The 12791-nt window shown below is 39.9% G+C and overlaps 1 protein-coding gene across 1 annotated transcript in view; it reads right to left on the reverse strand.

The window, feature by feature from the left end:
* Window positions 1-3621: 3621 nt before the first annotated feature.
* Window positions 3622-12791, reverse strand: part of KAT2B (lysine acetyltransferase 2B) — a gene marked incomplete at both ends in the record, with an annotated part of 102549 nt that continues 93379 nt past the window's right edge. The window contains 5 exons of the mRNA XM_079705371.1: window positions 3622-3815; window positions 7446-7530; window positions 7629-7692; window positions 7932-7968; window positions 9766-9880. Of these exons, the coding sequence (XP_079561497.1) occupies window positions 3622-3815; window positions 7446-7530; window positions 7629-7692; window positions 7932-7968; window positions 9766-9880 (495 nt within the window). The remainder of the gene's footprint in view (window positions 3816-7445; window positions 7531-7628; window positions 7693-7931; window positions 7969-9765; window positions 9881-12791) is intronic.

The raw sequence follows: 12791 nt of genomic DNA on the forward strand, positions 1-12791 counted from the left end.
ACTTCATGTTCATCTCTTTACCTAACGGGGACGTTACTGACACTATTTTCCCGTCAATATCCATCCAATACTAATATTAATAGCACCAATGCACCCAAAGGAGAAAGTTCTACCAAGAGCCTGAAGACTCAAGTAAAAGTACCAATTTCTTTCCCTGCTGCCACCGTCCCCACCCACAGCCACCACCTCTACCTTCTTTTCTGCCAGGAAAAAAATGTTTGAATAGTCAATAAATTTAAACATATGTTTCAAGACGATTTAAGAAAAAAAAATGTCATCTTAATTACTGCCTCTTAAATAAGAACATGCAGCCAATATGACCTTTGATATTCCAGAGTAGTTGCCCTTTTCTCTTGGGATTTTCTACTTTTCTAAGTAAAGGTAAGGGCCAGAGAAGAACAGCTTGGAACAATAGGGAAAAGGCCAAGGGCTGCCACCAATAACCCTTCCTTTGACATTGTTAGCTTCCTTTTTCCACAAAAGCAGCAAAGATGCCCCCCCCACAGAAACCAAGGCATAAATATACATGAATTACATTTGAAAACTTTTCGTGATACATACGGGTGTTGTCTCACCTCTGAAGTCCTCTGCTTATTTGTCGAGAGTCTTCTTCCAAAACTCTTAGAAGCTTTTAAATAAACACCAAGGGGCTGGTCTGAAGAATATCAGCTTAAAGGGGTGATACATTATTAACCTGTCCATAGTACCTCAGTCTGATCCTGTTTCTACTCCTTAGGTTCCAAAATTATAAATTTTACTTCCAGGTAACATGAAAACCACAAAGTCATCTTTTCACTCTTTTCTTCTGATGAATACAACCAGAGTTGAGATTTTTGACCATGGATATATGGGCTGGGATGGGAGGGCAACTTAGTCTCCGTTCCGGATGTTTACTTTTCCGTAGAAGGACATCCCTCAGCCCTGGCTTCCCTCCGCCCCTCATACATCCCTCCCCCGGGAGGAACCTGCCTCATTGATGAGTTAAGGGAAGGAAGTGGCCTAGCTCTGCTCTGTCCTCACCTGTACCTCTTTAGAGTTGACCTGCCTTCAGACAGCATCACTGTCCTGGGCCGTGCACTGTCCAAGGCCCTGCCTTGATAGGGGGACATCCTCAGTGGTGCAGAGCTGCTGGCAGCTGGTGAGTCAACCACATCCTGGGGTTCCGTATCAGAAAGCCCATTTTCCATAGATACACAAGTCACAACCTCCAAACTGCATTTTATTATTTATAAAGATGTTTTGGCCATCATGTGCCTTAGTCTGTTGACTGCTTAGCTGGTTCATAATTCAGAAAGGAAGCAGTGTGCTCTTTGATGGGTACTCATACCCCAACAGGATAAAGTTTACTTTCCTACACTCAGCACTTTGAGTAACAGTAGAAGCTCATATGGGAGATGTCTAAAAATCAGCTGTATTTTTTTCTGTCCCTCTCCTCATTCATCTGTCTCACAGATGCAAAGTAGAAAAACTGGGGGCGAGTGCGGGACTGTTTCTAAAACCATAACACTCTTCTTTAGCTGGATTGTTTTCCTGAGTGACAATGGGCAAGATGCAGTGGATCACTGCAGAGATACAATAAGTGTCTCTCCTCTTGAAAATCTCTCACTGATGGGCTGTGAATTTTTTGAAACTTCACACAAATGCAACAATTCTGAACACCTTCCTCAACACGCTTACGACCTAAGAACTAAGGATGTAGTCAGTCATCAACCAGATCGTACATTTGCCCTGTAAACTCAATCTGCCAGAAGAAGAAAACACACCACCAGATTAAGAGCTTTTTAAAATATAATTTAAAACTATTTTGTACCAGTACAATATATTAATTTTACAAATGTAAAATTTTATCCGCTGTTAAAGCATTTGCAAAAACCACACATCCTACTTCAGCTTTATTGCACAATATCTATAAGAAAATATTAATTTTTAAATTAGAAAACATAAAAATGCTTTCAATATAGAAGAGACAATCTGATTTTAAAGACAATACTCTATAAGAATGTCTACCCAGAAAATAACAAACTTTCACAGGATACCAAGCTGGCCAGATGCTTTGGCAGATCCAGTACAAAGCACTGTTGAAAACCAGTCCAAGTTACTTAATCCAAACTGTATCATCCTTCTTCATTAGAAATCCAGATGCCACACAAGGTGGTTTCTAATACTTTAAAAAGTTGAGGCATTTCTCAGTTGTGAGCATTCTGAATCTATCTTATATATTAAAAACAATCCTTCCAACTTCACAGCCATCTGCAGGGTTTTTTCCTTCATGCAGATTATCTCTGGCAACTGTGTTTAATGTCTATCAAATAATCATTTCAATTCTTTTATGCTGATAGAAAACATCAAGTTAAATATACCTTTAAACCTAGTCCTTTACAAAAATCAGTTTATAAATTTGTATCATAAAAATTAGTGTCGAGACCATCAAGGTGGCCTTCGTTTGTTTTATATGAGTTGGTTCTCCCAGAGCTGGGATGGCGAACGTCCCACTTTTCAATGTAGTGTTAATCAGGAAATAAATCCAAGCACTAAGCTGGAATCCCAAGACGGGTTAATAAGGTTGTATGATGGATTTTAGTGGGATAGTATTACCCTGGGTATATATACCAATGTAGGTATTAAAATACTGACAGCAAATCTTGGTGGTAATTTAATTCATCTCCGACAATGAATATAATCTGGAGATGCAATCAGTGAGGTTGTGTGTATTGTAGAAAGGGAAAAAAATCCTTATTTAATAGAACAAGGATTCACTAAATTTGATACATTAAATAGATTATACATCTTTTTTTGTTAAAGTATGTTGATTCAATCTCAAGTGTTTTCAAATGGATGCCTTTGTGGCCCAGGAAATTGCCTTTTGGAACTTATGGCCTGCATAAGCAAAGCCAAATATAGTATTACACACTCGTAGAGAAAGTAATCATTAAAATAGTGGTTATGCACTCACAAGTTTGTTGTAGGTAGACAGAATTATCAAAAACCCAGATGCTTATAAAAAAGTTTGCATTATTTAGAATTTCTTCCTTAGGAATCAAAGCAGTTGCTTTCTGGAACTGCATTTTTTCAGAACTGCTCAAAGCACCTCACCTAGATGAGTGTTTTTTAAAAATATATATAAAAAGTCTACCATGAGACTTCAAACATCACATATTTCACCTTTTACGGTCTGTTTATCATGCATCCCTTCCTTTAAAGTCCTTCAGAATAAAATAAAAATAAACTCTCACATTCCATTAGAAAAAAAGGGAAACATTCATGGTCTGAAAATTTTCTGCATTCCCCCAAATCTTGGTACTATGTGCAATTTCCTCATATACAAGTTTTGAGGAAACCCCTGATCATCTATTATTGAATATTCAGCTAATGGACATGCCATAGAAAGTTGACATTAATTGTAGTGAATAGATTAAAATCTATTCCATAAAATAAAAATGTTCTATGACTTCAATTTAAATACATATCTGAAAAGCTAAGAGGAGGTTTTCTGTTTGTTTTTTAAAAGTGCTAATTATTACAAGTATCTTCAATATGTTATGTCCAATTCTTTGTAAAACTAAACCATGCTTTAGGCACACTGCTTGATGAGTTTCTAAGAAGCAGAAGAAAAAAAAAATATCACTTGTCAATTAATCCAGCTTCCTTAATTTTACTGAAGAAGAATTTCTCCAGGATATTGGCACATTTGTAGTATTCACTCTCAGGGGGGTTGTACTCTTTGCAATTGGTAAAGACGCGCTGTAAGTCTGCCATGAATAATTTCTTAGACACGTAGTACCTATTCTTGAGGCGTTCGCTCATGGTTTTCAGATCTGCACAGGAAAAAAAAATATTAGCCATCTTTGACTCCTTTTAAACACCAGCTGACAAAAGTGAGACAGGAAAAGAAATCTATGTCATCAGTTTGATCACATTTTCACCATCCCAATGCCTTTCTTTAAGAGAAATTCATATGATCAAGGAAAACAGTTCTTGAGTCTTATGTTCTTCCTTTTGTGAGGGTATCCTGTGCAAAATCACAGTGTTTTAACATTGAAGGGGCCATTATTAGTCATCTGGCCCAATCCCCTCTTCAGCACAAGGAAGCTAAGTAGATTAGCAGCAATAAGTACGATGAACTAATTACTGTTAGCTCTTCATTCAGAATTATACAGAAGAGGCTTTGTCTATACATGGAGCGCAGCAGGTGGAACATTTGTATCAAATCATTTCATTACTTAAATCAGAACAATCAGACTGAGTTTGTTTCTCTAAATTCACAGTTGTTCTGGTGCTGTAGAGATAGAACTAAAATGGAGAAACAGATCATAAATACATCTGCAAATATACCAGTGACCTTGCATGTAAAATGGTTCCAGTGAATTTAGTTTCATGCTCCATCAATGAAATAAGAATGACAAACTTTACTTAATAATCTATTTTCTAAAGCAAGTAAGCCCTGCGAGACAATTGTCAAAAAGAGTATTTTCCCAATATATCTACTTGCTTTAAATTATTTTACAAAGGAAAACAGTGCTTCATCTAAACTTGTAAGAATATAATGGGGCTTCTTTAATCTTCACTCTCAGAACCAATTTAAAGAATTCCATGAAGATTAGAAGATGCTAGCATTTGTCTATTTATAGGTCCCTAGTTGTCTCTAAGTCTGGTTCTATCATTAAAAATTATATCAACTATTAAACTGGATTAGCAGATACACACTACTATATGTAAAATAAACAACAAGGTCTTATTGTATAGCACAGGGAACTGTAATAAACCATAATGGAAAAGAATATGAAAAAAATTATATAAACTCTGCATGAAAAAATAAGTTAAAATCACTAAAGAAATACTTCTGACTACCAACAACCCAAATTCCCACTATATTATCAAATTTTCCAGAGGGAGAGAAACTGACAACCAAATACACTGGGATTATCATTTAATAAGGTAAATAAACTTATGTGCAACATCCCAAAATGGGGAGAAATTCATTTGCATCAAAATCCTAAATCTACCACAAAACTCCAAAGGAAAAATAGGAAATATCTGCTTTCACCTATTTCCTTTGACTAAAGCCTTTTTTTTTTTTTTTTTTAAATAAAGCCTATCTTGGTTAGAAGTATGTTATCACATCTGTGAATTCAACTTTCCATTTTCTTTCTTCTCTAACTGAAACAGCTTGGAGGGAGAGAAAAACTGAAAAGCATTAAGCTACACAAAGTTTTGACAAATAGCCCAGTAAACGTGTCACCTGAGTGTAACTGAACAGCTGAAGAGGTGCTCTCGTTGAATAAAGAAAGAGCAGTGGAACCGGCCTCTCTGAGTAAAACTGGATGCTTACCCTCCTCCCACCTAAATGCCCACCACTTAGGATATGATGCCTGATATCATGTTTACAATGTTTAGAAGGAAGAGACATGTGACCAAAAAAAAAAAAAAAAAAAAAGTAAAGGGGGAAAAAGAATGAAACTGGACACAGAGAAGTTTACAAAAAAGCTTTCCCCACTATTTTTTGGAAGGCGGGAGGAAAGGAGCGATGGGGAGAGCCTCAAATACAGCAGAAACAAATCATGAAAGTGTTTGGAGCTTTCTGAATAATTACAACCAACTCTGCAAGTTTCCTTTCTCTATTTCCTTTCCATTCTAAAGTTATAGATAACAGCTTCCTTCCTCTGGCCTTCTTAGAAGCTTTTGGTTGACCAAATGGCCTGGGTTACAAAAGAAGGTGACTGAACACTAGTGAAAACAAACATGGAGACACCACTAAATTATTCATTAAATCCCCAAAAGTTGGGAATTCTGGGTAAATAGGAAAGCCCTGCCTAGCTACCCACGTGTGGGAAGCTTGGGCCACTCCTCAGACACTGTACTAAATGCCATTTCCTTAACGAAACAGGTTGGATCTCATCCATATGGAAGAAAAGAGGGTTTTTTAGGGCATGGGGGGGAAGAGAAGAAATGTTTTTTGAAAAAGCCATGAAGGCAATGGTAGAAAAAATGAAATTACTGATTGTCAGTCTTGTCCTCAAAGACATGACCATCTTAGGGGCAAGGGCATCCCAAGAAAACAAAGCATTGCTCCAACCAAAGAGCACCATTTATTGTTTTCATTAACACTGCTTACACACACCTCAGCCCACCACTGGCCTTGTTTAGTGGGGTCAATTGTCCCCTCACGAGCATTCAGCTGTGCGCACAAGTGGTGTCCAGCTGACGGGGTTCCCACCCTCCTCTGGCTGGACCAAGCAGAAAGCTTCCAGAGGGCAGGCTGTGAGTAAGCTATGACAGACAGGACCCACTGGACCTGCCACCGCAGGGCTTCAGAGTGCACACGGACAGGGCCGTAAACCGTTCTCCCCAGGCTCACGCAACCTCCCTTGAGCATTTCACAAAAGAACTTGAGGCAGCCCAGGTGATGAGGATGCAAAGGACTTAAAGGGTTTTAGCATATTTTTCACATCCTGGGAAATACTGATTCCCAAGTCACCCTTCCATTCAGAATTCTACACTCCTTCAACCCTTACTGATTTTCATGTACTGAAATACACAGAAGCGAGGCAGATGGAAAAGGGAAAGAAAAGCGTATGGATGTGTGTCCACTTTAAGGACCAGAGACTACTGAAATCATTACCACCACTGTGGAAAACATTCGTGTGATAATGCCACAGAAAAATCTACAAATAACTCTGTTATCGGGGAGCTAATGGATCTCTTTCACTCTTCCTTTCACATCTTAAGACCTTCTTAGCACCAGGTAGAAAAGGGACAGAAGATACAGGCTCTCTCCAGAAAAATGGCCACACAGCTGATTGGAAAAAAAAAAAAAATTCAGCTCGTGGTCTGTCATCTGCACAATGCCAAATTAGTTTAATTTGGGGATTCTCAATTGACTCAATTAATCATTCCTTTTAGCCTGGTGCAGACACAGCAGCAAATTCCACAATTCTACATTTCTAAAGGTATTTTTTTGTTTGTTTTGGGATGTGGGACAAAGCTTAAAATAGGAGTATAATTAGTGATACTCAGCCTCCTTCAAGAGCATGGAAAATCAAGAGCTGCCTTAATGATTATTTCTCCATCTAAGAGTACAGCAGTCAAGCGGCTTGATCTAACTTCGTCTGTTTACTTTCAAAAACTCAGACTCTCCAAGCATTTCAAGAGGACAAGCTGATGTTTTTCCATTGGCAACCAAACTGAATATAGTCAAGGTTATGTCCACACAGCTGACTCTCATCTCCAGTGCCGTCTGCAGCTCGCATTGATGGTGTGGGCGCTACAGGGCAGCGGCAGGAGCCTAATGAACACGGCCATCCCCTCCCCTTTACCCTCCTGCTCTGATTCCACCGGCCCTCCACCCTACAACAGAAGAGTGCACATCAACCTCGGCACCCCTTTGTCCCCCACACCGCCATCCAGAGAGTTTTACATCTATACTTAGAAAATTTTAATGGCATTACCCATGGGGAACCTTATAACTTCATAATATCCCGGAGCTTCTGTTCTCTTCACGGGTTCCATGAAGGGCCAAGCGCTTTGGTGGCTCTTGGGTAAAGAAAAAAGTAAGGTATCTAATATGGAAATGCCATGTGGGAAATCATTTCAAAATATTTGCATGAGGTGAAGGAAAACAAAACACCCACCTTCACCTGCTGGAGGATGCTCTTGAGGGTGCTATAAAGCTGGTCGGGGTCTTTGGGCTCCTTACTTGAAAGGAAAAGAATAAACAAGAAGGAACAATGATTAGTTTTCTCTTCTCTTGCCAAGTGATTCCAGCTCATTTTTACATAAACTTAAAATTAGAAACATTCCAGAATTTTTTAGTGAAAATTGAAACCTAACAAGTGTTGTGATGGTGACTACAATCAATTTGCCTGTTTTCTCTAAGTTTCTGGGAGGGGAAAAGAAAACACTTGTATTAATATCCTCTGGCCCATCATACTTACCTTTTCTCTTTTCCACTCGGTTTCCAGCCTGTCTCTCCTATATATCAACAAAATTAAACACTGAATGAGAACTGCTTTTGGTCAAGAGAATAACATATTTAATATTTATCAAAAATACAATTAGTTATAGCCACGACTCAATAAATGTCTATATCTGAAAAGAGACTGAACTTAACTACAGTTCATTCTTTACTTCCTCATACACCTGACAATACAAAACATTTCCAAGACTGACCTGGCTCTGTCTGTTATACTTTTTTTTTTTTTTTTTTTTTTTTTTTTTTTTTTTTTTTGCGGTACGCGGGCCTCTCACTGCTGTGGCCTCTCCCGTTGCGGAGCACAGGCTCCGGACGCGCAGGCTCAGCGGCCATGGCTCACGGGCCCAGCCGCTCCGCGGCATGTGGGATCTTCCCGGACCGGGGCACGAACCCGTGTGCCCTGCATCGGCAGGCGGACTCTCAACCACTGCGCCACCAGGGAAGCCCTGTTATACTTTTTAAAGCAGGAATTTCAACCTTTCAGAGGAAGGCATAAAAAACAAATATGTCTGGTACTGTGGGTGTGTATTTTTTTAAAACCCTAAGTCACAGTTTTTGCTAATCACCCTGTGAAAGAGTTAAGCTGTTGTTTTAGGTTGGAACACACTCTGTCCTGGTCTCTAGTTTATTTGGAGCAGACCCTGCTTGTAATGCAAGATGGTTTAGTGTAGCAGAAAGAAGACACAGCCTGGAGTCCAATCGACCAGGACTGATTTCTTGTTCTCTCCTTAAAAGCTAATGTACCCGAGATAAGTTAGTCAACCTTTGCCTCTGTTTATCAACCTATAAAACAGAACTCCAAAACAGAGCTGATGTGATTCCTTTTGAGATTAGTTGATATATGTAAAAACACACAAAACAAACAAACAAACAAACAGAAGAATGCCTTGTACATGTAGGCATCCAGGGACAGGGTAGCTATCAATAAGGATAATACATGCAAGCAAAATTTCCAGGTGTGACAAGGAAAGTAAGATCTGCTGTAGGGTTTACTCTGTGATGAAAAAATATATCTTGCCCATATAATGTCCTATTTTCTCTGGAGAATTTTAGTTTGCTTGCTTTGGTTTTGTTTATATTAAATCTTCAATATACTGGATGATCCTGGATTTGAACCGAATAAAAGTACCGATATTCATAGCTTTTGATCTACAAAAACAGCTATTTTATATGTTTTAACCCAATACAACTCACCTCTAATATACTCACAGAGAAGAACCCTTGGGAAAACTACTCTAAAATAGGGAACTTGAAACAAAGTATATGCTTTGCAGTCATCTTGTTTAGAGGTTTGTGGAAGCTAATTCAGCCCAAGCACAGTTCTATGCAGGCTGCACCCAGGAGGGCAGTGAGGCAGGGTACCAACAGCAAGATGTCTAGAAGAGGCCAGGATGGGGCTGCTACTATTCCTGACATTCACTGGCCATGCGCTGTTTAAGGTTAAAGGGCTTAACCATCCTGAGACTCAACCTTCCCCTCTGAATAGAATTCCCTGCCATCAAGGTCACATATGGGGAGTGTCCAGCACGGTGCCACAAATAACAGGCTCTCATAAACGATGGACATTAACAGCTACAACAAGAGGTCAACTAAATTCTCTTCGATTTGTTTGCACTGGGAAACAGAGAAAAGATGTAAAAGGAAAGCATTTGCTCCCTTCTTAAAGACTACAATAACACAAATGGAGACAGACAGGGGAAAAAGCTTTCCAAATCACTGCATTCTGGTATAATTGTTTCCAACACTGTCATGGCGTTACCAAAAGGTTTTGCTTTTAGAAGAAGATCTATACATACGAATTCCAGGAATGCTTTCTATAGGGATCTGCCGGACTCCATCTTTAAAACAGGAAAGTCCCGGGTAGACTTTCCGAATCTGGGCTTGTTTTCTTTCTATCAGCTTTTTAATGATCTGTAAAGCACAAGAAGAAAATATGTTTAGTGACAGAAGTCTGTGGCTACAGTTTAAGTCAGTCTAAGGAGTCATTTTCCTAACAAAATTAAGTCTTCGGGAAACAAAAGGGTGAATGCTATTAAACAGTAAGACATGAAAGCATTCTATTATACCATGCCTTTAATGTCATTCACCCAGCCGTCTTTGAATACTCGTCCCCTGCCATTGAAAAGAAGCCAATACTGAGAGAACACACTGCCCCAAGGGCCCACTGTCCTCTTTAGCATAAGCGCCAAATGCTCTGCTCCCTCCCCTGGGAGCCTCAGCCGCAGCAGCCCAGGCAACGTCTGAACCTCTTCACATCCCATGACCAGGAACTGTTCCCTTCTACTCGAGGGGCAGACAAACTCACGAAGTCCCCAAAGCCTGGGAGGATGGTTCCTATTATTCACATTTTTCAAGGCTTGAGCCCCAACCTATGCTGTCTGCATCTAAAATGCAGCTCTAATGAGCAAAGGCAACACAACCAGGATGGGGGCCACCAGAACTGATTAGGGAATTTTGAGAGGTGTCCATTTGTTTTATAAAATAATTCCTAATGCCCTGAGGTAACTACTTCCAGAGCAGTTTTCCCTTTAAAAAAGGAAAGGAAAAAATAAAATAAAATAGCCCTCAAAAATCACCATCTTGAGATTAACCATATCATAACTGAATTTTGGAAAACACAAAACAGTAGCAGTCATTCATCAAATTCACAAAGGAAAACAAAAAGGTTCTAGTTCCTAACTGCTTGATCTCAGACATAAGGCTGGTAAATGCCATAGCATGAACGCATAATCTTAACAATTAAACATAGGACTTCATAAAATGAATGGGACTGGCAAAATATATTCCTGGTAAATCTACTCAGGGCTGTCCAATAGAAATATCATGTAAACCACTCATGTAATTTAAAATCTTCCAGTAACTACTTTAAAAGAAAGAAAAAAAAAGTAAAAAGAAATAGGTGAAATTTTAACAATATATTTTTATTTAATCCAATATATCTAAAATATTATCAGTGCAGCATATGCTCAAGAGAAAAAAATTATGAGATATTTTACATGGTTTTATTCACACTAGGTCTTCAAAATCAGAGTGTATTTTACACTTACAGCACATCTCAGTTTTGACTGGCCACGCGGCAAGCACTCAATAGCCACGTGTGGCCAGTGGCTACCACCTGGGACAGAGCATATCTAAAACGATGCTCTGCATTTGTTTGTAAGTCCAAGTCTTTTTAAAAAAGAATCCCTGGAAACAACCTAAATGTCCATTGACAGATGAATGGATAAAGAAAATGTGGTACATACATACAATGGAATATTACTCAGCCATAAAAAAAGCATAGTGCCCCGGTCCGGGAAGATCCCACATGCCGCGGAGCGGCTGGGCCTGTGAGCCATGGCCGCTGAGCCTGCGCGTCCGGAGCCTGTGCTCCGCGACGGGAGAGGCCACAACAGTGAGAGGCCCGCGCACCGCAAAAAAAAAAAAAAAAAAAAAAAAAAAAGCATAAAATAATGCCATTTGCAGCAACATGGATGGACCTAGAGATTATCATACTAAGTGAGGTAAGTCAGACAGAGAAAGACAAATATATGATATCGCTTATATGTGGAATCTTAAAAAATGATACAAATGAACTTATTTGCAAAACAGAAAGACTCACAGGCACAGAAAACAAACTTATGGTTATCAAAGGGGAAGGGGGGGAGGAATAAACTAGGAGTTTGGGGTTAACATATACACACTACTATATATAAAATAGATAAACAGCAAGGTCCTACTGCATAGCACAGGGAACTATACTTAATATTCTGCAATAACCTATAACAGAAAAGAATCTGAAAAAGAACAGATGTGTATAACTCACTTTGCTGTACCCCTGAAACCAACACAACATTGTAAACCAACTACATTTCAGTAAAAAAAATTTTTTAAAGAAAGAATCCCAATGACAATTTCTTATATGAAGGCCTTCAGAAAATATAATTTCAAATATAATTTTGAAAGTTTTTTCTCTTCACCAAGGATGCCCTCAAATGTAACAGCCTAGCAGGTGGCTTCCATACCCTCAGGTAGCACCCTTGAGGTGACTGGTAATGGAGGTGGGGTGCGGGGGGCTTCGCAACCTCTCTGCGCCTCTGAGGATCACTTTGGAGAAAGAAGACATTTCACTTCCGTTCCAGTCTCTTATCTTCATCTCCCTAGAAAATGTCTTCACTTCATCACCATGTTGTCATCTTTCTCTACTCAAATCCGTCTCTCATTCCACCGCTGTTGGTGTTAGTCTTCCCAAACAGAAAATTGGGGGAAACTCCCCCGTCTTTAATATTTCACCAAGTTTTAGCATGTCTTCCTACAAAGATCCCGTTGCTTTTCCTCACTCTTACTTTGGTCCCTCCAAGCCCAGTCTCACATAGCCTCACATGTGAACTGAGATTTAAGAATTACCCCCACTTCCCAGCCCCCCAGACACATCCACACTCAGTCCTGCCTGCTCACGGCCTGTTCACACTTTCTCAAGTAGTGGCCTTCATCACCCACACGCCTATGGTCCCAGGTGTGCAGATACCCATGAATCCACTTATGTTGGACTCTGCATCTCTGCTCATGCTTGATTCCCTTCCAGGCCACCCCGTTCTAGACACGTGTCCCATGACGCCACCTCCGAAGATGCGAGATGATGCTAGGGTCGCTGCATCCCACCCTGCCTTGGAGTCCTCACTCCCCACAGCACTCAGCTCCCACCCGCCGCTCCACCTGTGCAACTGCACTGGTTCTCTCTCCACCCCCGCTAACCACAACCACAAGTGACTGCTCTGTATGCTTCCACGGTGGGGAAGACCCTTCATCTCCCTACAATTTGTTCCTTCCCACTATTTGTCCC

The sequence above is a fragment of the Hyperoodon ampullatus genome (genome assembly GCF_949752795.1).
Source record: "Hyperoodon ampullatus genome assembly, chromosome: 5".
Taxonomy (NCBI): Eukaryota; Metazoa; Chordata; class Mammalia; order Artiodactyla; family Ziphiidae; genus Hyperoodon; species Hyperoodon ampullatus.